The sequence below is a fragment of the Lepisma saccharinum genome, chromosome 4 (assembly GCF_977018435.1).
Source record: "Lepisma saccharinum chromosome 4, izLepSacc3.1, whole genome shotgun sequence".
NCBI lineage: Eukaryota > Metazoa > Arthropoda > Insecta > Zygentoma > Lepismatidae > Lepisma > Lepisma saccharinum.
The window spans coordinates 52,611,240-52,634,485 of record NC_139232.1 but is presented as its reverse complement, the minus strand read 5'-3'; the positions used below and the strand labels follow the sequence as shown (position 1 = coordinate 52,634,485).

Below are 23,246 nucleotides of genomic sequence, written 5' to 3'. Positions count from 1 at the left end.
AATATTATATGTGTGAAATATAGAATTTTAGGTTGACATTTTTAGAAGGACAGCGGACCCCTTGACCATACCCATCCCTCTCCTCTCCTTCTCGCCCATGATGTCGAAGAAGGACAAAGAGGACTTTCATAATCGCTGATATTTAGTGTAAATACAAAATATCACTTGGTAGTTTGCTTTTGCCCCAGTGTGATTTGATTTTTTAAAATTTTGATTTGGCGATTTAAGTCCACTTCATGAACAGTAATGCTAATCGGGACAGTTTAAAGTTGGAGCCGAACCACTTGTGCCTCCACCGGGTATCGAACCCGGAATCCCTTGATTATAAGGCGGCGACGCTACCACTGCGCCATCGTTCCCCAGTGTGACTGGACACCTTCAGAGTAAGATAGACCCGATTAGGCGACTTAGCTCTTTTCTGTCAATTGAATATGGCAACACTGGTATGTTTCCGGTAAGGGTCACCTGCAACTGCGCCGGCTAAACAGGCATACCATAAACCCCCCTCCTCCTCCCGCGGTCAGTCTTTGCCGCGACGCGAAGTCTACCTTGCGTGGGCTCAGGGCCCTTTCCTCATGTTGCCTGTGGAGGGTACCGGATCAGTTCTCCTCTTCGCTTTTGCCGGTGTCAGAAAAAATGTCAGTCTGCAATGTTTACTTTACGACAATATTACCAGTTTATGTACGTAATAATATTTTAAGACGGGTTCTTCAATTCTTTATATTTTGGTGTTACCTGCGGTAACAGCGGCTACATGCACGCCACGCCTCTGATATATATATATATATATATATATATATATATATATATATATATATATATATATATATATATATATATATATATATGGGAGGCTGAATTTTGTACCCTCCCAAATGAAAAACGTTCCTGCGCCACTGGGCCCACTGATCTTTATAGAGGCTGCCACCAGTACAGGAAAGTATGTACTCGTACATCGGCATCTCTTTCGGTGCTTGCTTGTAATTATAACGGTCTTACTTCAGTACATTCTGTGCTCAATATGACGACATGACATAATATGACACTGAGGTTGAAGTAGGGGGTGCGGAAGAAAATTAAGGGGTGCGCAAGCACTCCCTCGTCCCCTCCCAAATAAAGAATTGAGAATAGCATCGTTCATTGCCTTTTCCTTAAAAATACAAAAGGATAAAATGTTGTCCTTAAAGTTGTTATTTTGTATTCCATTTGTTAAAGCGAAGTTTAAAAAAATAGTTCAGTGTAAGATGCACGAATCAGGTTAGAACTTCATGTTTTCATATTCTACCTCTTAGTCCCATGATTTTTTTTTAAAAATACAACTTAAATTTTCACGTAAGTGTCAAATGTGAAAAAGTAAAGAAAAACAGATGTGCTAAAACTGGTGCACACCTATAACATTTTTAAACGGGGTGGTTCGACTGCTGAAATATAATTTTAAGTGCAATCAGGAATAGAAAATTGCAAAGAAATAAATAGAGTCCATTTTCTATAGTCCAAGGGGGGGAAGGGGGTTTCTAATCCTCATAACCTCCAATAGTGCCCGATATTCACTCACATGGTATATCATCTAAAGATACAATAATGATAACAACAGTAAATAAAAATTAAAATTATAGTTGATTACTAGTTTGTAATGAAAATTATTTTCGTTAATTTTACTGTTCAGTGGTTATATCAATAGCTCTCAATAAAACGGAAACATATTGAACCACAATACGGGAAATTTGAAGCTCGGAAAGGGAATTTTTCGTCGTTCGTAAGGGAAATTTCAATTGACTGGAACAACACTGGGGGGCGTTGGATTTGTTGACGATGCAACAGGTGATGAAAGGAGGAAGTAGTGTGGTATTTATCAGCTCTTTTGTAGATTTAGTTAAATAAATATAAAAAAAAAACTGGACAATGACATGAGATGTTTATGCGTTCCAAAACTTGCTTAAAATATTACGAATAAGAGATATTTCTTCAGGTAAGTGAAAGAGTTTTCTTTGATGAGTAATGGGTCTTTCCTAACCTGTATGTGTAGTTTGAGAAAGTGACAAGTTCGTGCAATGGGTAGGATGTTCGAGGAAGTGAGCACGTATCACAGTATTTATTCCATTCAAAGATTGTCTGAAGACCTATTGGCAAGTATGCATTTGTACATTTATTTATTTATGTTGTGATTGAACCTCGAAATTACGAACGATATTTTTACTTGTCATTCACAAAAAAAGTCAAGAACAATGCCAAATTTGGCACAAGTTCCTTTTGTTTTATTACGACTGCATCATGCTACGAATGCATTTTTTGTTATAGGAAAAACACATTTCACTCGTCCATTTCGTTATTTTTTACATTCCTACTTACCTCTTTTGGGTACCAGTTTCATAGGTCGGAGACACATTAAAATCGCATATTTTGTGTTTCGCATGGTTCGTACTAACCAATTGTGTATTGCGGAACATAGTTGAAGGTGCCATTATGTTTTTTACACGAAAACAAACTCAATTTTTCACATTCTGAGTGGTTGTTTCGGTAACATTTTACTATACCGGAGACGGATTTCTTCAAATTTACAGGAGAAAGTACTTACGCAAATCATTTTCTGTAGCGTTGTTGATGTTCGGGAATGTAGTTTTGATCCATTTTAATGCGAATGCATGTGGTTTTCTACGAATAACTATTTCCGATGCGCTGTTGCTGCTGCCACCATTTGCTTTCTGCACGAGAGCACAATGTGTAAACCCCGTAGTCAGTGTTTCAAAGCATGCCATGTTATCACTACAAGATGACGTGTCGAGGATGCGTCGTGAAGTTGTTGCCGGGTGTGGAAGATGCCGTGGAATTTGTAATTCAACACGGAATCTTGAAGAAAGAAGTGGAATGCAGGACATGGAAGGTTAAAATTAAAATAATTCCGTGTATTTTCTTTCATCCAGAAAAACCGATGTTGTCCGTATATGCTAAATTGAACGAAAGGAGTGCTAATGGAACCTAACCTAACCTAGTAGGCATACCTCGTCCCCGTGTTGGTTCGTGGGGCTAACGTCAATGGTTTTGGGGCTACCCATGGATGGTTTGTGGGGCTAACATCAATGGTTTAATAATTACTCTTTATGTAAAAAATTCCAACTTTTTTTGGTAAAAACATTTCGTGAAATGTTTTAATTTTTTAAAAAGAAATTAGGTATTTTTCGGTGAACAAGGTTGCAACACTGCATGAACACTCCGAATCGACAAAACACTGGCACAACGTGCAATGAACGGGTAAGATATCGCCATATTGTGTGTGGAAATAAGGAACAAGAGTAAGTACTCGTTAATGTAAGAAATGGACATTATTTTCGTTTGAAATTTATTATTTCACCTAAAGAAATGTTCCGCAATGCAGAATAGTATGTTAGCAATGTAAAAAATTACGAAATAAATCATTGATAGGTGTCTCCAGTATAGTAAAGTAGTATCGTAGTTTCTTGTGTAAAATTGAAGAAATGTGTCTCCGATGTATGAAACTGTTACCCTATTATGCATTGCGAAACATTATTTAAGGTGGGAGTTTGTTTTTTTCATTGAAATAATTGTAATTTTTCACATTACGAGTATTTATTGTTCGTTGCTTTTTCGCTTCCGTTACACGCAATATGGCGGGCAAATCTTGACTAGCGGTGTCTATCCTCTGTGGGTATGCAGTGTTTCCAACCTTCTTAACCGAAAAAATCCTACTTTGGTGTTACAGATTTTGTATAGCCTAGCCCCACACGCCATTTACGGAAAGCCCTATAAACCATTCATAAATAGCCCCACAAACCATGCACGACAAAGTTAGGTTCTGTTAGGTTAGGCAAACATAGTTGAAATTGTCATGTTCCGGGAAAACAATGGCGTCATTGGAAACACTGACAAGGGGTTACGTCATTGAATGCACGGAACATTTGGATCACGTAGTCGAAGGTAATGGAGGCAAGAGCTTTTGTGCATCGGAGAGATATTAATGTCGAAAAATACATGTTTTACCAGTCGAATAAATTGAAGGAAGGGAGAAAACACTTCAACGACCTTTCAAAAGTCTACAGAAACTCAGTTCCGTAAGTACTTTCTCCTGTAAAATTGAAGAAAAGTGTTTTTTCTATAACAGACTGTTACGCATTTTTTACATGGTTCGATTTCGATTTACGTCTGTTAACACATACTGCGGAGTTTTAGGGATTACTTAAGATTTTGCTCAATACCTATGTGCTTTCGTGGTTAGGCAGGTCAGGTTTGGTTCCCTTACCATTAAAATGAAGTCCGTAAATGCATTCTACTAAGGTTCCGATTTTCTTCTACATTCATTTTCCACTAGTCCACAATACTTACTGTCACTTGTCAACAGAGAACACCTTTTCCACAGGAAGCGCATATGCTTGCGTGGTATTTTTTTTTCAACGCAAATAACTTTTTTCAGATCGGAACCGTTACCGGTGGATATTCATACTAAGCAGAATTATATGTTAATTAATATCCTTCCCCTACTTTGAGGAATAAAATAAATATAACTGCAATTGTTCTTGATGATGCACTTTACTTTCCAACCATACAAGTTAAACAATGCTTTTGTTACACTTGTATAATTTATGTGAGAGAAGATTGTTTTTTACAAGAATGCGTTTGTTACATCGTAAAGAACCAACTGAACAAAATCTGAAAGGTACAATTTTAATGCAAATTAATGGCCTCTCTATTTTTGTCTTTTTACCATATTTGTAATTAGATTGTTAATCACTGTGTTAGTACCAATGGAATTTCCATCTGTTGGGGGCTGGTGACTGAGTGTAACCCCTTAAGAAAAGAAAAAGAAGGAAGAAGCATCATAATCATTCCACTGTGGTTTCAAAAATATGTCATGGATGCTAGCATGGTGATTTTCAACATTGAAGTTTTCTAGCAACTGTGATACATAGCTATCAGCAAAAGTTGGAAAGAAAAATATAATCGTTATGTGTATAGACATACCAGATAACATATTTTCACAATTTATAAACTAACAGGCTTCATTGAAACGTTATTTCGGAAAGAAAATTGTTTGTTAAGAAAATATTTTAATAGGTTATCACTGCCTCCAACAATCAACCATGATGTACCGCACAAAAATCTCTACATGCACTGTGAACTCAAAGACTACCTAACCTGTTTGATTGTAGGACTGGATATTTACATCTAAATTATACCAAAGAAAAGCAACGAGAAAAAAAAAACAATGGATGTTATTCTGGAATGCATATTGCAGTGGCATGCGGTGACATTTAGACTAGGGTATGCAACTTGGGCGCACTAGAGGGGTCAGACCCCCCAGTCCATCATGTTATACAGAAAATTACTTTTTCCAAAATTTTGTAATGAGAAATTTATCATCCTTATATCATTTTCAAATAACAGGAATCACTTTTCGGAACGGCACAGCAGCATTTATCAATCGTTGCACCCTTTTGATAGACCTTCATTCATCCCGTAGAAAAGTTGTTGCTTGAGAATAAAGAATTACACCATTTTTTAAATTATTTTTTTACGAGGAACATGTACTGTGTAACGGTTACTCGGGCCAAGTCCCCGACCACTACTGTTAGGGGTTATGTAACTCAGACGTCTGGGCTTAGAGCTGAAAGAGAATGCATTATTATCTAGGTAGAGTCTTAATACTAAATAGGAGAACCTGTACATAATTAGGCGCATAAGTAATGATTAACAATAACAAGGTTTATTATAGAGAATCATAGTTGATATATGAAGAATATCCCAACCTATGTGTTAAGGGGAGGGAACTGCAATGAAAGAAGGGTAGATTAGTGATACTTCGTAATCTTGAAGTGAAGATCCTTGTCTATCTACTAAGTGCCTGAAGACAGCCTGGACTTGGCTGGGTGGATAGCCATCTTGGGTCGGAGACTGGAGAGCGCCTCCGGCCGTATCTCAGATCTGCTGGTAGACTACCACAATTAGTCAAGAGTAAGGAAGAGTAGAATCCAAATGGGAAACACAAACCAAGGAGTAGACAAGGGAAAAGTCAGTCAGCATCCATCCATTATGTGCAAGAAATAGGGAATCTACAAACATATAACAAGCATTAATGTACTGACAAGTTATCTCACATATTCAACCATGTATATGAATACTAAAAGTATGAAGGCATATTAATTAATCACATAAAATAAAATAATGAAACAAGGGGAAATATTACTCTTATTATAAGCTTATCCTATCTTATCATTTGCCCGACCCTGTGGCCGAGTGGTTAGCACATCGTGCTGCGACGCCAAGGGTCCCGGGTTCGAATCCCGGTCGGGCTTGGTTGTTTGTGAATGTCCATTCATCAATTTCATCATTTCATCACTCATCCCCATCTTCGCAAATTAGCCAAGAGGCACAAAACGCGAAGTAAAATAAACTAAATCAAATCAAATCAAACTATCTTATCATTTAAATACACCGTGTCCCAAAAGTCCGGTAACACATTTCTACATTTTGTGGTAAAGGTGGCACATACACACTATCTTTTATGTATCCCCATAAGAAGAAGTCACAGGGAGTTAGATCCGGGGATCTTGGAGGCCACGTGTCGAAACACTGATCATTTTGCCCTGCTCGCCCTATCCAGCGTTGAGGTAACTCATTGTTCAGGAATTCATGAACGTCGTGATGATAATGCGGTGGGGCCCCGTCCTGCTGGAACAGGAAATTGTCAGAATCTTCTTGAATTTGTGCGAACAACCACTGCTGTAACATATCCAGGTACGTATGGCCATTTACAGTGGTTTCTGCGAAGAAGAATGGTCCGTAAAGTTTCCATGATGACACTGCGCAGAAAACGTTTACTTTGGGTGAATCATGCTCATATTCGACGATTTCGCGAGGATTCTGGGTACCCCATATTCGACAGTTATGTCTGTTCACTCTGCCATTTGTGTGGAAAGTTGCCTCATCACTAAAGATTATGCAATCCACAAAGATCTCATCCTCTTCCATGAATCGTTGCACTCTGATACAAAACTCATAGCGCTGTTGTTTATCGTTTGGTTTCAATTGATGCAAGAGCTGCAATTTATAGGGCTTCATATACAGTCTCTTACGTAGCGTTCTCCAAACTGTCGTCCGTGGTATTTGTAGCTTGCGGGATGCTCAACGAACAGACTTTTTCGGACTTCTTACAAATGACTCTCTCACACGGTCAACGGTCTCCTCACTCACTGTAGGATGGCCACTCCTTTTGTTAGGACACAGGCAACCAGTAGTCACAAATTTATTATGCCAGGCATAAATAGACTTCCTGTTTGGTGCTTCTTTCTTGTACCTTGTCCTAAACTTCCGTTGCACATCTGTTTTTATCGAACTCCAACACACAGAAAGCACGCTCTGTACCAGAAGTCGCCATGTTTACAACACGCCAACACCAACTGCGGTGAATGTGGGAACTATGAGCATTGCCTGAAAAATTAAAATAAAAAAAAACATTTGAGATACTCTTTCATATGACATATAAACGAAAGCTATATCACTTGCAGGTTTTGTGTAATGAATTAAGAAAAGTGTTACCGGACTTTTGGGACACGGTGTATATTTGCAATTAATCTATTTTCCTGTAAATAAGACATGACTAAAATATGACAATATGACATCGTTATTTATTTCCACCTAAAATTACATTCATTGTCTTGGTTACTCTACTAGTAACAATTCACCAATTCACTTGATCTAAATCTAAATTCCTTTTTTTACTTCTAAATAATAAGTTGAGGTAGGTTACTAAGCTTCATGCTTATTTAGCATACTGTCTCCGATTGAGACCTTTGTAAAAGCAACAGGACTATACTAAGTCCAAAAAATGAATGAGGAAACTATCTGCATCGAGTAATTATTACTTCATTAGCGACTATATTTTATTCTATCACTCTCATTAATTAAATAATTAATGTTTTGATAACTCATTAATTCAGTGAATGAACGTTAATTAACATAACTAGTATTTTTGTAACAAGGTTCATAACTTCTAAACACTATTAATAAACATTAGTATTTAAAGTACTCAAGTACTTAACACACAATAGTAAGGTAAACACTGACTTAGATAATAGGAAAATACATTGACGCAGATGCAAGATGGAAGAACTAGGTTGCTTGCAGTCAAGCTCTGATAGAAGGTCATGTTCCTGATATGACATCACATTCAGTTACTTCGTCACTAGACATCCGAGAATGGCTACTTCCTGTTTACCTCCTAATCTTCCCTTTAACTGAAGATTATGGGAAGCAGAAGTTATTTAAAGCTTGCTTTGTGCACAACATTAACCAGGAAACTAAGGAATCTCTGATATAACTTTAAACGCTGCCAGAGAGATCCAAATTTTGGATTGTTTGCACTTTTTCGTAATTATTATATAAAAGATCTCCAGAATGTCATCAATAACTCCCAATTCCTCTTCCCCCTCCCCTTCTTATTTTATCACTTCACTGCACCAACAAACAAGCAAATAATAGGAACAGAACACTCGCTGCAAATTTCACACGACAAGGAGAAAGCAATAGTCCCATGGTAACAAGTGTGCCATCTCCGAACCGCGCGTTTTTGTGGATGAATGACTCGGAGTTGCCAGTTGAAGAAATATTTTGTAGAAGGGAGATAATAAAGGATTCACGAATAAAATACGTCAGCATAGAATGGTATTCATCCCAGCACACTTAAAAAAAAATGGGCACAAGATACCACCTATATATAGGGTTACTAGACGTCCGGATTTTCCCGGACATGTCCTACATTTGAGCCTTATGTCCGGTGTCCAGGAGGAATACCATAAATGTCCTACATTTTGAGCATCACATAGGAAAAAAAAAAACATGCAAGTTACAAGTCTATGGACTGCGCTTACAAATTCAATAGTGAAATTTATTTTGATTCAGTCATTGTTCAAAAAGAAAAGAAGTTTGTTGTGCTATTAAACAAACTGGAAACCGGAAGCACTTAATGAACAAAGTTTTGAGACCACTTTCTGATAACGTCACTGTTCAATGCCTGAGCAGAATTTCTTGCCTTAGGGTTTATACTGATGGAACAAGGTGTTGCCCATTCTTATACAATATAATTTGATTGTAAAGGAGGGGTATAGAGAACAAAGTTATTCAGGGTGTCTGCCAGTCAAGAAAGTCATGGAAGTCAAGAAAAAGTAAAGAAATCAACAAGTAGGTCAAGAAAGTCAATGAAAAGGCAATAAATTACTCTTGTGGTCAAGAATTCTTGCTATCATAATGACTGATTGGTTGATTTAGTTTATTTTACTTCAATTTTTCTGTCTCTTTGGCTAATCCCGTAGATGAGAATGAATGGTTTTACGATAAGATGGATAAAGGGATAATCACAAACATATAGGGACAACTGATACAAGCCCCACATAAGATTATACTGGCTGTGAGTCCAGAACCCAAAGCCTCGCTTGCTTCCAAACACAGTTCAGGATACATTAATACGAGAAAGCACATCTAATTCTCTTCTTAAATCCAGCTTCAATTTTTATCTTAACTGGCCCTTTGGTAGGGGTTTTCATTAAATAAATATTTATTTTCTCAATTACTAATTTCCAACTTTACCTAAGTAGGGGTCGAATAAATAAACATTAAGAAAAACAGAAAAAAGTCCAGAAAAAGTCAAGAATTCTGGATGTTATTTTGGTAGACACCTTGTTATTGAACTAAAAACTACCCAAGATGAAATTTCTTGAACAATTTTAAATTATGGTAATTGCTGAATATTTGTTTACCATTACAGGCCATAATTCAAATGTTGAGAGAGTACATTCATTACCATCAGCGCAACAGACTCACGAGATAAATTATTTTTTCATAAAGTCTGTAATATGTTCATTTGGAACTGGTCCCTATAATTTCAAAGAGTTTGACTGTCCACTCTAACATACATATAGTTTGACTAAACCTGAAATTTTGATAAAAATTGTCTCCTCTGAGAAGTACCACTTAAATCATGTAGTAAGAGGTGCATTGATTAGTATGATTGCAAGTTTTGAAATTTTTAATTTAAAAATTCTTTAGAAATTCATTTTTTAAAAACTGAAAAGTGTCATTTTTCAACTACTTTCTTTCCTTTATTGAGAATGTTTTGTGTCCTACATTTTGACTTAATGTCCTACATTTTGGGACATCATGTCCTACATTTTCCTTACAGCGATCTGGTAACCCTACCCATACACATCACTTTGCAATGTCTGGGAGGGGGGTGCCTCATTAGAATCCCATAGTAGCATTGTGTTTACTTACACTGGTCAAAACAATTAGGGGAGCAAGCAAGAAATCCCAAAACCAAAGTTGGAAAGTCAAAAGTAGCAATGTGTGTTGATGAAGTGAGTGTGTCCTCAACCAGTACAATTCATCTGTGATGAATCATCAGCATGAAGAGCTCTCTAGTGACCCCATAAGGCACATGTCAGAATTTGTGATATAAGGAGCAATCACGAGGTCACTTGGGAACACCGGTTGTGTGGTGCTGGCAGACCGTAAGTGCAGGTGGGATTCAGTTGAGTAGTGTTGAATAGGAACGATGGCAGAACAACACGATTTAGGGGAATCTAGCGCATGGAGAGCCATTGGGGGGATGGAAGCAGGGCAAACACAACGTGAGGTGGCTGCAGCCCTTGGTGTGTCACGCAGTGTCATTTCCAGGTTGTGGACACGATTTCAACAGACAGGTACAGTACGAAGGAGGCCTGGGCAAGGTCGCCCACGGTCAACAACAGTTAGGGAAGACCGGTACTTAGCATTGTCGGCTCGCAGGAATAGGCACCAAACTGCAACTGACTTGCAACGCGGCCTTGTTTTGGCAACAGGACGAAGATTCTCGGGCCAAACTGTACGAAATCGCCTGCGGGAAAGGGGTCTTTATGCAAGAAGACCAATGGTGTGTGTCCCTCTGAATGCCCAACACCGTAGGGCCCGCAGACAGTGGGCTGTGGAACATCGTGAGTGGGGACATGGAGAGTGGAGTTCAGTTCTCTTCTCGGATGAGTCGCATTTCAGTCTCCAGTCAGATAATCGACGCATTCTCATCTGGAGGGAACGTGGGACTCGCAATTATCCCGCACATGTGCGTGAAGTGTCTCAGTATGGTAGCAGCTTAATGGTATGGGCAGGGATCAGTGTTGGTTGACGTACCCCCCTGCACATTATCCGGAACGGTACTTTGACAGCCTTACAGTACCGGGATGAGATCCTCAGGTGTCATGTTGTCCCAATGGCTGCAGATATCGGTGATAGTTTCATTTTTGTGGACGATAATGCCCGACCTCACCGAGCACGTCTGGTTGACGCCATGCTACGGGATGAGGGTATCGAACGAATGGTATGGCCAGCATCCTTCCCAGACTTGAATCCCATTGAACATGTGTGGGACGCATTGCTGCTCGGCCAGCGCCGCCTACAACTCTGCAACAGTTGGAAATGGCCCTTCTGGAGGAATGGGTGAATATCCCGCAGGCTGTCGTTGATAACCTTATTGGTTCCATGCAAAACAGATGTGCAGCTGTCATAGCAGTTCATGGCGACCACATGCCTTATTAGCAGAGCTAGGAATTTTAGGTGCAAAAATTTGCCAATAAAGGTGCAAAAAAGGTGCCAATTTTTGTACAAAAAAGGTGCTAAAATAGGTGCTAATTTTCAGATGTAAAATTTATTGTGAGCAGTGCATACATATATGATTCAATTTGTCTGGATAAACACAGAGTATTCACTGGTTTTAAATCATTTAATATAACTAAGCAAAGAAAATTCTCTGATACATTAGAAAGCGACATAAAGGAAAACATGCTTCTTCTTACTTGCTTAGAATTAGTCATCTAGAAAACTGTTAAAATATATTACATTCAAAATGTCTATGTTCTTCTGAGTGAGGCTACATCTGCAGTCACTAAGCAGATACTTGTAAGTTGAAAAAGAACGTTCAACGTCAACAGACACAAGTGGTGCGTATTTTGTTTTCAACCAGTAATCCACATCCTTGTTGGTTGTGACTTTTTGAACATCAGGGTTCTTCTTGGCTAAACTTTGTTCTAACTTCTCTTTCCCGACCCCTTGCAGCTCTCGTTGCACATCCATCAAAACAGCCCACTGTGCTTCCTTTTCAGAACACTGCTCCTCCAGTTTTGTGATTGCAGTAGTAAGGAAAGAGAAGCCATGTACAATATAGAGTTCATCTTGAAATTCCTGTTTAAGTGCAAGTTTTTTGGCTTTTTCTACAGCTGAGGAATCACTAGGCAAAGCATCTAAAAATTTCGATATTGTATGGAAATGATTGCAAATAAACACTGCAGCTTTTAACCATGTACCCCATTTAGTGAGGATGGGAGAGGGTGGTAATGAAAGTTTCGTAATTTCTACGTACTTCTGTATTCTAGGAGCCTTTTTCACTTTTTTCTTAATGCCAGAAACAAATTCGTTCACATATGTATATTCATCTTTAAGAGCTTCACAAACTCGATGCAAAGCATGAACAATGCAGGCCACATGTTTTAAGTTAGGATACATATTCTTCAGATTAGAAAATGCAGCTAACATGTAAGATGCTTGGTCTGTAAGAACTAACCACACACTATCATATTTTACGCCCTCCGGCCACAATACAAAACATGCATCATTGAAACTTTGCATTACACATGCATTATCTGTTTTGCAAAGAAAATAAGTTTTTAAAAGCATGGGTTTCACTTGATGCCCATTGAGAGGTGCTACTAAGATGTTCGAAACGTACCTGTTTTACCTATCTGTGGTTTCATCTAGTATGAAATAGACTGGATGGTCAACTACTACTTGCCTGATCTGCAAGATTTTAGCTTCATAAAGAGGTTGAAGGTAAAGATTTCCTTAAGGTGCTCTCATCTGGAACAGACTTCCCAGTATATTTTCGCAAATATGATTTCATGACAGGATTGTTAACTTTCGAAAGAGGTATTCCACACGCTATAAATGTCCTTGTATTTCTGGAACTCGAAGATACAAGCGCCTCACCAATGAATTACTGTCGCTTCCCACCTTTACCATCTCGTAGTTCTTTATTCCAGACGTGCTTCCCACTTTGTAGATGCTGCACAACCCGAGTGCATTGGTGTTTGTCATCAACAGCAATAGAAATATCACACACATCACACCTCAGAACAGATCCATCACTCAGGATGCTGTCACCGCTAAACTGTTTAACAATGTCCTGCAGTTTCCCAACATTTACTTTATGTTTTGGCATGGTGAACAAGCCAATCTGATGCGTCGATCACAGACTGCAGTTACCTTGCTCGCTGAGACGGGAGAAGGAAACGAAAACAAAACAGCTTTCCTACAACAATCCGTAAACAATACAGTATAGGACAAAAAGAGCACAACTTCTAGCAATTGTAACGCGTCATTGTTGGCACTGTTTAAAGTCCGAGCGCTTACTACATTAACGTCCAAGAACTGAAGAAAGCCGATTCATTGTTGTGCGGTAAACAAGAAGCGGTGTCTCGAATGTGGGTGGGGTTAAACAGTGCGCAAGTTGTATTAAAAAAAATGATAAAGATGCAAAAAGGGCGAAAAGGTGCAAAAGGTTCTGAGATTGTGAAAAAGGTGGAAAAGGTTCTGAGATTGTGAAAAAGGTGCAAAAAGGTGCAACCGAAACACCATGAGTAGAGTTCAATAAGTGCTTATTTTAGGGATGAATCACTTTTTTACCCATTTTCACACAAAAAAATTTAAGGTGCAGCACCTAAAATTCCTAGCTCTGCTTATTAGAGGTATGGATCTGTTGCGTATCTGTCCATTTCTGTTGTCTTATCACCGTGCTGCTCTCCTGATTTTGTGCAGTACCTTGCAGAAATCACCCCTAGAACTCTGTTGTGCTAATGACTCAATAGACATGTATTGTACTGGTTGAGGACACACTCACCTAATCAAAATACATTGCTACTTTTGACTTACCAACTTTGGTTTTGGGATTTCTTGCTTGCTCCCCTAATTTTTTTGACCAGTGGGACATCATGTCCTACATTTTCCTTACAGCGATCTGGTAACCCTACCCATACACATCACTTTGCAATGTCTGGGAGGGGGGTGCCTCATTAAAATCCCATAGTAGCATTGTGTTTACTTATGTCTTTTTTTTTTTTAAAATTCATTTATATTGTCGGGTCAACAGTCATCTCCCATCATCATCAACTTATAGGCTGAAATGCAAATGAACTTAAATAAAATGTTGATCTGTGGAATGGGATACTCTCGTGCTCTTAGAGTATTGTGTGAAACTTGCAAATTGTTCGCATAATTTCCCCCCGAGACAATAATCAATCGGGATCATTCGGGACTGCGTCCAGGAGGGCCAGATGATGCAGGCGACACAAGGCAGGCAGTAGCGTGTTCGTGCGGAAATCGGTATTTCTTGCAGTGGAAATGCCTTCGGAGCGTTAATTGTCGAATTTTCATGTTCGCGGAAGGCGAAAAAAAAAATGCTTCATTTTTCTTCCCGTGTTGTGGATACGCAGAATGCACGCTGCTGGCATATTGGCAACCAATTAAAACTTTTCCTGTCCCTCTAATTCTCCTGACAACATGGTGACTTCATAAAAAGCATACAGCAACGAAGCATTGCAGTCCATCGTGAAGCATAGGATCACACTGTTGTCGCAGACAAGAAGGAAAGCATATACCTGTACAATTGTGATTCTTTGGTGGGAAAGATTCATACTTGGAATAGGTTAGGGTGGTGTGATTTTATTGCCTTAGTATTTTCACTTTTTATTGGTCTCCTATATGTGTGTACACCATATGCCATATGAAAATAACACATGGGGGACCATGAACTTATGCGGAGTGACACTTGCACAATCTACTTTTCATGACAATTCCTCACAAATTAATACTTTATGTTTTGAAATGCTCTCAAAACTTAATTCAGCAATCATTTCTAGAATTCTAAATGTATTCTTCATCCTTCTTTCCAGCTTGTGAAAGTCATTATACATGTACAATCAGAACTGTTATTTTCAATGTGAAATGAGAACCATATTGCACGAAGAACAGTAAGTTTTACTCTGCTCTATATTTTTAGTAGGACTTCACCCTCTCATATCTGCAAACTCTGTTGATACATGTTTATACGTTTCAGGTATTTCTGAAAATTACTTCTAAACACCCATACTTCAACCAGACAGCAAGGCTGGTCAAATGTATTGTGAACCCAATCCATATTTTATAAGGTATGAATGTATGCTCTCTAACATGTAACATGTACATGTACAACATGTAACGTGTTGCTGGTTGTGTGTAGCACTGTACAATGGTAAAAGTTGATAAATGGGCTCCTGTATAGCACTTGCCTTTGGTACAAGAAGTCCCAAATTCAGTCCACGGAGGAAGACCTAAATACAAGGTCCGCCCATAAAGAAACCTAACTGTCAAAAAAAAAAAAAAAAAAAAAAGGAAGAAAGAAAGAAAAGGAAAAAAAGAACCAAAGCAAATAAAAAGGAACCATATTCTGGCAACACTGCAAAAAGCTATATCTAAACTTCCCGTCAGTGCATGTTTCAACCGTTTACAGTCAGTTGGTATCGGGGCAAGCATGTGTCAGGTGCAGGCGGCGTACAAAATACGTGGACCAAGATGGAACAGCATTACAGCATAAAGTTTTGTTAAAAATTGGGTAAATTATTTACCGAAACATTGCAGATGATACGGGCAGTGTATGGTGATGCAGCATTTTCAAGAACCCAGGTGTATGACTGGTACAATCGTTTCAAAGGTGGACGTGAAAGTGTCGAGGATTAACCAAGATCAGGATGCCCTTCAAAGTCAAGGAATGACGACAATGTGGAGAAAGTTCGTGCTCTGGTGAGAGGTGATAGACGTTTAATGATCCACCATGAATTTGTCCCTGAAAATCAAACAATCAATCAGTGGTATTACAAGGAAGTGCTTGGTCGACTCAGAAACAGGATGAAGCAGGTTAAAAAGGACCTCTGTGATTCTGGCCAATGGTTTCTGTTACACGATAATGCTCGGCCTCATACCGCATTGTCTGTACAACAATACCTTGCTAAGCATTCAGTGACAGTGATCAATCACCCTCCATATTCTCCGGACTTATCGCCTGCTGATTTTTTTTCCTTTTTCCCAAGCTTAAGATGACTATGAAAGGGCAAAGATTTGACGACGTCGCGAACATCAAATTAAATGTTACGCGTATATTGCGAACACTTACTGTCAATGACTATCAACAGTGTTTCCAACACCTGTACAAACGTTGGTCAAAGTGTATTGCCTCCTCTGGTGATTATTTTGAAGGTGATAAACTCATTTGAAGGTAATTACTTGTTATCTTTCCTGAAAAAAAGTTGTTGTTCTTTTATGGGCGAACCTTGTATTAGTGTTTATCAAGCAGCGTGAGGACAATTGGGAAGCTAAAAAGAAGTAGTGGAGATTCTGATCTAGAGGACGAGAAAGTGCCGTGCTGAAGACATGACCATGTAAGTGAATAAAAATACCTGGTGGTAGTGGTGCATTCAGAAAATAAGTTGTACTGGAACCAATGGCAGATCCAAGAATGACGCTTGGGAGGGACGATTATCCCACAGAAAACCAATATTTACATAGCTTTTTATCTACTCTGTGGTCTATCGACAATAACGTGCACAGGGTGAAAATATGGATACTGGGCCCAATGTATATTATTTTATTTCATCATGATTATATCTTTCCATTGTTGTGATAAACCTAACAATATAAAGATACAACGAAAAGTTGGGAAAAGAAGAAACATGGGCCTTTTCTCTAGATTCACATCGTCCCTGTTGAGCCAAGAAATGTAAAAATATACGTAAAGCATTAGGGTCGTTATTTATTTATTTAATGTTGATTTGAAATGTAGATTATTTCCAGAAGACCTCAATACAGAATTAGAAACAAATAATAACAACAATAATAATAAAGTGACATTTGGTATTACAATATTTACAAAATATCTAAAATTACCATCCATAATGTTTTATGCCATTGAAATAAAAGATCTAACAATACTGAGATAGAAATGTAATGTAGATTAAATATAATGTATGCAAAACCTAGTCTTATTATTTTGGAGGGGCGATCACCCCCATCTCCCTCCCCATGTATCCGTGCCTGACTGGGACTCTGGTAGATGAGGCACCAATCACATAGTGTAGTACTGCTGTAGAAAGAAGACAAAGCATCTGCAGCAAAGAAGAACGTCAACGTTTTGTCTGCAAACGGAGAGAACAAATGACTGTATGCTTTAGTTCTTTCTTTTAGGATGCTTCATTCTTTCTCTTCCTGGCACATCATTTCTTTATTATTTTCTGCTCTGTATTGACATGCTGACCAGCAGTGCAGTCAGTGGAAACTCGTGCCTTTTTTTGGGATGTAGGAAGAAGTTATGGAAAACCGAGGAAGGTTTGAAAAATGTGTTCAATTACATTACATGTATTGCTTCTACTATCCTTTGCATTTTGAATGTTAGCGGCAGGCCCATGCTCAAGGTATGGAGGCCCTTGCTCCTCACTTTGAACTATGAAATATTATGAACGTACGAAAATAGCATTGACGATATTTCGTATTTTCAGATTGCAAGATTTTTGATTTTCTTCTCCCTCCCTGTCATCGTGTGGAATGAGGATAATAAAAAGTTCTGTTTGAACTGATATTATGCTAAGTTCTTCTAAATTGTGCTTGGATTTATTATTATTTACTTATTTTTTTTCCGGATAAGTGTTCAAGTTAAATTATGCATCTACTTTTCGAGTTTTGAACTTGCATTACTTATTATTCACTACAGTTCAGGCGCGGATCCACGGGAAGGGCCATCGCCCCTCCCAACTGCCTGATATTTTTAAAGAATGTTCTGTCTGATCACCATTTTCAACAGGATCGAGAATGTTTTTAAAAGTTTCATTTAAGTCCACTTTAAGCTCACGATTGGCTAATCGGAACTGGACCTACAGTTTAAATTTGGACCCGAGCCACTGTGTAAAAGGGAATCGAACCCGGGAATCCTTGAAATAATAGGTTTTGTTTTCTTTATTTACTTTACTCCTCATATCTGATCATTCAGTTTACCATGGCAATGAGAGGAGCAATAAGAACCAACTGTAGCTTCTGGATCCACCACTGCTGCAGTTATGTAATATTGTTAATTGTCCCACAAAATTTTGTACAATGGGTCAACAAACGAAATGGGTTCAACATAGAACTTGAAAAGGGTTTGAGAAAATTGTTTGTTTACTTCCAATTTCCTGCCCTAAAATTTCTTCATGAACTAAATTGGTCAGGATAAAGAAAAGATAAAGGATGACTCATGGCATGATTGTAAAAAGCTTGTCACTCGGTCGGAATACTCCCGTCTCGTATTTGAAAAAATGTCCGCTGGTGAAGTAGAAATAAGATATGGATATAATTTTATTTTTATTTCCTGAAAACACCCCATCCCCCCAGGACTCCCTTTTTAGATTATGCTTTATGGCAAAAACAGGTTGCTAGGCCAAGAAATATCAAACTGTGCTAGGTTTAGTACCATTTTGCTGGGGTTGGCATCGCTGATTGAGGAAACTCTTGATGCTTCCTACGTGGATCTTTTAGCCTGCTCTGTGTTGCTACTCAACATTCCCCCCTCCCCCACACTGTTTCTTCCGCCCTTCACCCATCTGTCTGTAGTTTGATCTGTCAAGTTCCTCAGTCAGTGTGTCCATCCCCCCTCATCTGTGTGCTGCGACTGGAGCGAAGAACAGCAGTCAGCTCTAACCTAGTGAATTGTAATTGTGCTCATAATTTTATAATGCACATTAAACTCTTTAAAAGTAGAGAACTGGAAATAAGTATAAATAAACTGTAGGAAGTTCCTCACTTTCTACATGGAGGAATTGCCCCTGAGTGCAGTGTCAAGTGTCTCCACTTGACACACACATATGGTAGACCTTGTCTCTGAAAGGTCTGTTATACCATGGAGTTTTTTTTTTATATAGTTTGGTTAAGTGATAAATGCAGAACACAGATATTTGTCAATGTGGTGTTTATCCTGTCATAGGTGTACAAAATCAGACTTCACTAACAATTTATTTTTATTTTAATCTGTAGGATAAAATAACACGTATTATGACTTTTTACAGGATTATGTGATGGCAACGGCAACAGAAATGACTTCTGCTAGTACCAGTACATCATCACGTGATTTATCCAAAGTTCCAATTCATGCTTTACGATGCAGTACAAAGATTAAACTCTCTACAATGCTGAATTCAGTTAAAGTAATTCCAACAGAGGAAGGATTCTTAAGGTGAGTTGCAGTTGTAGAAACTAGTGTTGTTTTTCATACTGAATTTCCTGACCTAATAATAAAAAAAATGTCAGAACTTAATTTTTTGAAATATGTTTTGGACACGTTTAGAATTTGCATAGGAAATTTAACAACAAAGTAGGGAGAATTTTTATTCAGTTCTTAAATGCAACATCAATTTCCAATTGTTATTATCCCAAAGATCTTTAAGATATATGAGGCATATTTTTAAAGTAATTCCATTTTGATATTACATAAACACAAGGACACATGTTGTAATAATTTTATTTTTACATAAAAGCCTGGTCCTACATCTACTTTTCAACATAATTGCCACCTACATTAAGGCACTTATTGTATAATTTCAAGCAACTTGGGAACGTGACGTCACGCGAGGCAGGTGTGCGAGACTTGTGTTTGCAAAGAAGCTGTCCCACGGAGCATGGCATTGAAGAAAAAAACTCGAAAAAAAAATACGAAGTTAGTGAAGATATATCCTTAAAAGGAATTGTGTACTTTATCAAGAAACACATCAACAATTCCCCACTGGAACATAGATTTTTGAGCTTTCTGCTATTTTTCTTATATTTCGTAACTTGCGTGTTCAGCATGCTTTTGTATTTTATGCAAATACTGTTTACTTTCTATCCAATAGCGTGTCGAAAACTGGAGATTGTCATTTCCATCCATTGCATTCGGCTATTTTATTTTCATCCAAAAGGTTAGATGGAAAATTTACCACCACTGATATGTTTATGCAAGTTGTACTCACACTGTCATGTACTTGCAACTTGCCAGTTTGGTGTGGAGCCTAAATTTTAGTATTTGCCTCACGTGCTTATTTTTAATTTAATTAATTTTCCCCTTAACTTGCATGAGAGCTGGTAGATTTTAAACTATATTCTTACATTGGACCGGACTTTTAAGTTGAAGAATATTTTCATTTAACTTTCTCTCCTATAGTTTATATCTTAACACAATTTTAACTTTAAAAATATTTCAAATTCAGACTAACCAAACTTTATAACTGCTATTAATAATAATAATAATAATAATAATAATAGCAATAATTTGAAATGAAGGATACTGATTTCCCTTAGCAACCAACCTAGCAACCAGTTGTGTATAAACCCAACGTGGTCACACCCATGCGCGGGACTAGCAGACAACTCTACCAGCGTATTCAACCACCTCCCTCCCCCCAACGCCAATGTTGTGAAAATCTCAGAGGAAATGTGAGGTGTATGTGACCAAGGAAGCGGTTGGTTGTTATCTGCTACTAAAATCTTTCAAATACCTTCTCCGCTGAGTGAACGACAGGGTTCCAACTAACTGGGCAAAAGCCCTGCGGTGCACCTGCTGTGAGAATCCACTCAGCTCATTCTTTGCTCTGCCCATGGACAGCAAAGGCGAAGTCCGTTTCTATCACAAACCTAAGCTAATAGATTTGTCTGTGGTTAGTATTTTCACTCATGTCACCTATTCTGCTTCCACAGAATTATTTTATTTCAGCAGCTCTAGAGGTGTTGTCCGATTTATTCTCACTTTGCTGCATTTCTTGACGAGCAGTCTGGAGGAAGAGTGCCAGAGAGTAGGGCAAATGAAATTGAAAAACGGATGAGTAAAACTATAAAATTCATTAAGTTTGTTGAAGAAACAGCAATTTTTTTTAATTAAGCTGTTTTTAATTTTGTATGCCTGTTTTTAATAGAGTATATATATTAATCTTTCAAATCATAAAGTGATTTGTTTGATTTTGTTTTGTTGTTTAATTCCGATTTTTGTACATGAAGGCTAATCGGAACTGGGCCTATTGTTTAAAGTAGAAACCGAACCACTGTGCCATATGCCTCCAACGGGTATCGAACCTGGAGGATGCAATTTGTAACTTTAATTCTGTTTTCTCTATGAAGTTTTTTTAAAAAAAAAAAAAAAAAAATGTTCATGGCTTTCCATACAAGGATGTATTGAATTTTGTGTATAATAGAGAACATTAGTGGCGTAGCGTTATACAGTGTCAATATGCCCTCATATAAGAAAGGAGGGGGGGGGGTGCATGAATGCTGTGAATAAAATTTAAATAATCACTAATTAAATATGTGTTTCACCTATATGACATTATAATAGCTACATATTTAGCTCGGTATGCATACAACTCTACACTCGACGAGAGAAATCTTGGCACCACCAAGTGGTAGAAATTGCAAGCTTCCAAGCAGGGTTAACAATGTATGGGAACTTTAGGGAGGAACAAGGTCAATGTCGTAACCAAAACCAGTTTCAAGGGTGAAAAAGATCTGCCAGTTAATTTTATAGCCTTTTGGGGTAAGTTTCCTTCTTTCATTCATTCTTTATTCTTTCTTTTCCATGGTCCTGTGTTTTCTACCTTGTTCCTTTCTGTCTATTGACGTGTTCTAATGATTTCTATGCAGTACATTATAGACATATTTATATGTAAAGATGAAAGATCTCCAAAGGAAACATCGCGTAGTTTTCGTTGATTTCAATGTTTTCTATTTTATGTTATGTTATTGACTTCTGCAACTTAAACACAAGAGCAGACTTTTATAGACTTCTGTGTTATAATGTTTTTGAAAAGTCACTTTGATGGTTTACGTCTACTTTCTTACATTAACACACAAACACTTATACTGTATAAGAAGCTGTTTTTACGTTTCACTCTTAAATGAAATGAGCAGCTACTTTCCTTTGCAATGAATTAGAAGCGCAGCGTGAGATACAGGCGGAAAGACAGGAGAAGAGAATTAATTCCTGTGATATCACTGGTACATAAATTTGCGTAAAACTAACGAGAGTGGCAGATGCCAAAGGAAAAAAAAGGATTCACTCTCCTGCATGATGAAAGGATTGATTGATTGATTTGGTTCATTTGGCTTTGCTTTCTTCTGGCTAATCGCGAAGATGAGGATGAGTGATGATGTCATGAAATTGATGGACACTGGCAAAGAACATCCACACCTAACTGACACCATGGCACGATGTGCTAACCAATTCACCTCGATGGTCAGCTACTACATGATGAAAATAATGTAAACAAGTTGTTAAATTTGAGATACTGTAGTTCGACCACAAGGAAAAAACCTTTGCTGAAAAGCGTTCGCACATCTTTCCTGCCGTTATCGGTGCTCAGAGCAGTGTTGCCAGGTCAGACTTGATTCTTGATCGTTCCTTGGAAAACCAGAATATCGGCTACAAAATCCGATGATCTAGTAGTAGCGGTTGAACGACATTCTCGGGGGCGGCATAGGCATGCGAACTGTGGGGCAAAGGGACGTCCGCAGATTTTTTCCAGCGAAGGAGAAACAATGTATTTTTATCAGGTGGGTAAACGAAGCATATTACCCCGTAATAATGTTGCCTTCTCAGAAAACACCACTTGAGTTTAAAATTATCACATTATAATAATGGGTGTAAATTTTTGTGACTGAAATCAACTGATACGTCTGGAATAATAGCCTACCTTTATGCAACATTCATTTTCCAGAAGAGGAGGGGGTGCAACCATCCTTGCACTTCCTTCTGGACGTCCATGCTGCTATATAATTTTGTAGAAAATTAAGTATTTAAGTATAGAATAGTATATTAAGGATAGAAAATTAAGTATTTTCAAGCCGATGAAAGTTCCAAGCAACTACGGGGGAGGGGGTGCATTATTTCCTTTGTAATTGAACTATGCCGCTTTATTCTCTAGCAAATTTCTTGTTATTAACACTCACATTCTTTATTCGTCAGTTATGCTGCCCCTATGTTGCTCCATTTAATATATATATATTGGCACTTTCAGTTGCCAATAACTTTTCACCAAATGATGATGTTACATGAAATCTGATTTCAGATTTGACATCCTGACGAAATTCTAGCCTATGGTCATGTATCACATGACCCACCTATCATTTTAAATAAAAAA

At 38.1% G+C, this 23,246-nt stretch overlaps 1 protein-coding gene across 6 annotated transcripts in view; it reads left to right on the top strand.

Annotated features, from left to right (window-relative positions):
• The first annotated feature begins 1,767 nt into the window (after positions 1-1,767).
• Positions 1,768-23,246, top strand: part of Myd88 (myeloid differentiation primary response protein MyD88) — a 50,838-nt gene continuing 29,359 nt past the window's right edge. Inside the window, exons 1-2 of one of the 6 annotated variants that reach the window (XM_083121658.1) lie at positions 1,768-1,821; positions 19,152-19,318. In XM_083121658.1, coding sequence (XP_082977784.1) covers positions 1,813-1,821; positions 19,152-19,318 — 176 coding nt within the window. In that variant the 5' untranslated portion in view covers positions 1,768-1,812. Of the gene's footprint in view, positions 1,970-1,999; positions 2,131-15,033; positions 15,057-19,151; positions 19,319-23,246 lie in introns of those variants that run through there. The other 5 variants (XM_083121656.1, XM_083121659.1, XM_083121655.1 and 2 more) reach the window with 5 other exon arrangements.